At 36.3% G+C, this 2,694-nt stretch overlaps 1 protein-coding gene across 3 annotated transcripts; it reads left to right on the forward strand.

Annotated features, from left to right (window-relative positions):
• The first annotated feature begins 506 nt into the window (after positions 1-506).
• LOC111392671 (RING-H2 finger protein ATL74-like) lies at positions 507-2,169 on the forward strand. 3 transcript variants are annotated; one of them, XM_023018048.1, is made up of 2 exons: positions 507-965; positions 1,298-2,169. In XM_023018048.1, the coding sequence occupies exon 2, from the start codon at positions 1,360-1,362 to the stop codon at positions 1,930-1,932; it is 573 nt and encodes a 190-aa protein (XP_022873816.1). In that variant the 5' UTR covers positions 507-965; positions 1,298-1,359; the 3' UTR covers positions 1,933-2,169. The 3 variants fall into 3 exon arrangements, with proteins under 3 accessions (XP_022873816.1, XP_022873817.1, XP_022873818.1); XM_023018049.1 differs by having other exon boundaries at positions 508-953; XM_023018050.1 differs by having other exon boundaries at positions 516-1,447; positions 1,583-2,169.
• Positions 2,170-2,694: the final 525 nt, after the last annotated feature.

The following is a 2,694-nucleotide window of genomic DNA, read 5'->3' on the forward strand; positions in this document are numbered from 1 at the left end:
CGTAAGTATAGGCCTAATCAAATATTCTAGCCTCAAGGAATTACTTCACCCATCAATTCAAGAGTCGGTTGTGCTACGTATATATCACGACTCACCGATTTATCAACAAATGATGCGGCGAAATTTGATTGGATTAAAATCTCGTCAATCAAATAAAAAAATCATATTGTTTTTGACAACTCATCAATATGTAAAATATTATATAAATAGTAATGTACACCAAGCATTTTTTTTACAAAAGTAGTGTTATTCATAGTCAACGACTATAGTAGTCATCTAACGTAGTTTAATTTTAGTAATTACAAAATATGAACACTTTTCATAATATTTTTATTTTAATTATATAGATTAAGTCACATAACATGTCATGTCAGATGGACTAATTCAACCGTTGACTATGAATAACATTATTCAGCAATTCAAAAGTGGAGAACACAAGTGGAACAAGGATTTGGTGCTGAGAGTGGGCCGTTTTTTCAAGCTAATTGTGATTAAGTGGGATCAGATACCATAAATCAAGATTCTCAAGCATCCTCTTCCAGTCCTCTACTTGTTTATAAAGTTATGTCCTTTAAGTCTCTCAAAAAATAAAAAATAAAAAACAAAAAATAATTTATCCCTGAAGATCAAATGCACATCAAACTTTCTTTCATTAGGTATCTTCCTTTTATGTTCACCAGTCTGTACTTTGCCACTTAAAAGCATCTTCATATTAGAAAAAAACCGTCCTCTATTTTTTGTACCTAGAATTCAATTCTGTCTCTTGAAGCAAGAAAATAGTTCAGAAACAGCCCTTTGGATTTAGATCAGAAGGAGATGTTCAAAACGGCGTCAAGCGCGTATCTGCAGATAGCAAAGCAGGGACACTAAGAAGAAAGGACAGTAAAGGATTCATTCGATTTGTTGGAGGGATCAAAGTTGTGTTCTTGGAAGGCTTACTTTTTTAGAGGCAGGTTAGACTCCTGGTAATTATCAGCCACCGGGAAACCAAGAAACTTCCTTTTCCTGCAACATGTTTGGTATACAGTATTAGATGGTACTCTACTCGTAGTACAAAATTCTAACTACTTTTTCTTTTCTGTCTAATCGACCTTACCTAACGTGCCAACAGCGTTTAAATTCTTGAAAGTGGAGTATAAGATAAAGATTTGTGATTATATGAGGGGGATGAATTCTCTTCTTTCCATTTCCTTTGTAGTCCGATTTGCTGTCGAATTTTGTTGGAGTAGAGAAAACTGCAGCCTATTTGCGTAATTCATCACACTCAATATTGGTTTAACAGTTTTAAAAGCTGCAGGTTTTTATCAAAAAAGACCCTACTTGTTTGGTACTTTTGATCATTGAACCAATTCGAATCTGATGAGTTTATATCATGAGCCACGCCGTTTCCTTCTCGACAAACAGCCTGTTTCCAATACCAGCGCCAGACCGCATAATGGAAAAAACGGTGAGGCTAATTTCGACACGAACATGGTCATCATCTTGGCAGCCTTGTTATGTGCACTAATATGTGCACTTGGGATAAATTCAATAGTAAGATGTATACTGCGATGTTCTAATAGGCTTACCTTGGATGCAACAGACCAAACACCGCCCCGGGGAGTGGCGAGAAAGGGCCTAAAGAAGAGGACTCTGCGACAGATTCCGGTGGCTGAGTATGGATCAGGACATGATAATGCTGCAGCATTTACAGATTGTCCAATATGTCTAGGTGAATTTATGGATGGTGAAAAGGTTAGAGTGCTTCCATATTGTCACCACTGTTTCCATGTGAAATGTATAGATATTTGGTTGGCTTCACATTCGTCGTGCCCGACGTGCCGCCAGTCATTGGAGGACCAGCCAACGGATGCTGAGGCTGATGGGAGGCAGGGAGGAAATGCAGCAGGAGAACACGGTGATTTGCCTAGTTTTGCTGATGAAGCGTGCTAATTGCTTAGCAAAAAATGTCATAGTGCAATGAACAACAATGGTTACTTGTAGTTGATATTCTATATGTTGTTCAAAATCTTTTTATTATGTAATGCTCGAATCAGATGTGTAAACTGGTTGATTGTGCAGCATTTGCATAGACAAATCTTGTCCTGAAATTGAATCTATGCCCCTGTTTGGTTTTGTAAAATATAAAATTTTTAGTAAATTTTTATAAAATTTGATAAAATATGGGCTTACACGACCTTCAAGCATGCCAGGACAAGTGGGCCACCTTGGGCACCAATGGTTAGACCATTTTTACCCATAAAGGTTTATGATTTATCTTTTCCCTCCCTCTTTCCATTGTCTAATTGTATCAGAATTCAACTTAAAGCTTTGTCTAGAAGAGATTTTACTCCCATTTTCAGCAATTTTTCAATTGTTACTGGGCCCCATTTTGGCCGCAATATTTGACTGTGGAAAAGTAAATATCAAAAATGTCCAACCATCGTGAAGAATGAATTAAGCCCCCGTTTGATCCCCATTAAATTCAATTACATTACATTTCATTTTTCTCTTTCTTATTTTCAACCACACAATTTTCTATAAAATAATATTACACGTACATCGAAAATATTTCATTCTTTTTCAACCACTCATTTTTTTTAAAAAAAAATACTATTTCCCCCATTTTCATTTTCAGGTAATGGGGGTCAAACGGGGGCTAAATGTTAAGGGGTAAAAATGTCTTTTTGCCTTAAAAGTGGTCCAAATTTGAGA

This window comes from Olea europaea, unplaced genomic scaffold (assembly GCF_002742605.1).
Source record: "Olea europaea var. sylvestris unplaced genomic scaffold, O_europaea_v1 scaffold959, whole genome shotgun sequence".
In the NCBI taxonomy this organism is placed as follows: Eukaryota; Viridiplantae; Streptophyta; class Magnoliopsida; order Lamiales; family Oleaceae; genus Olea; species Olea europaea.

Coding starts and splice junctions, on each gene's coding strand:
- LOC111392671 (XM_023018048.1), top strand. CDS start 1,360: ATGAGTTTATATCATGAGCCACGCCGTTTCCTTCTCGACAAACAGCCT.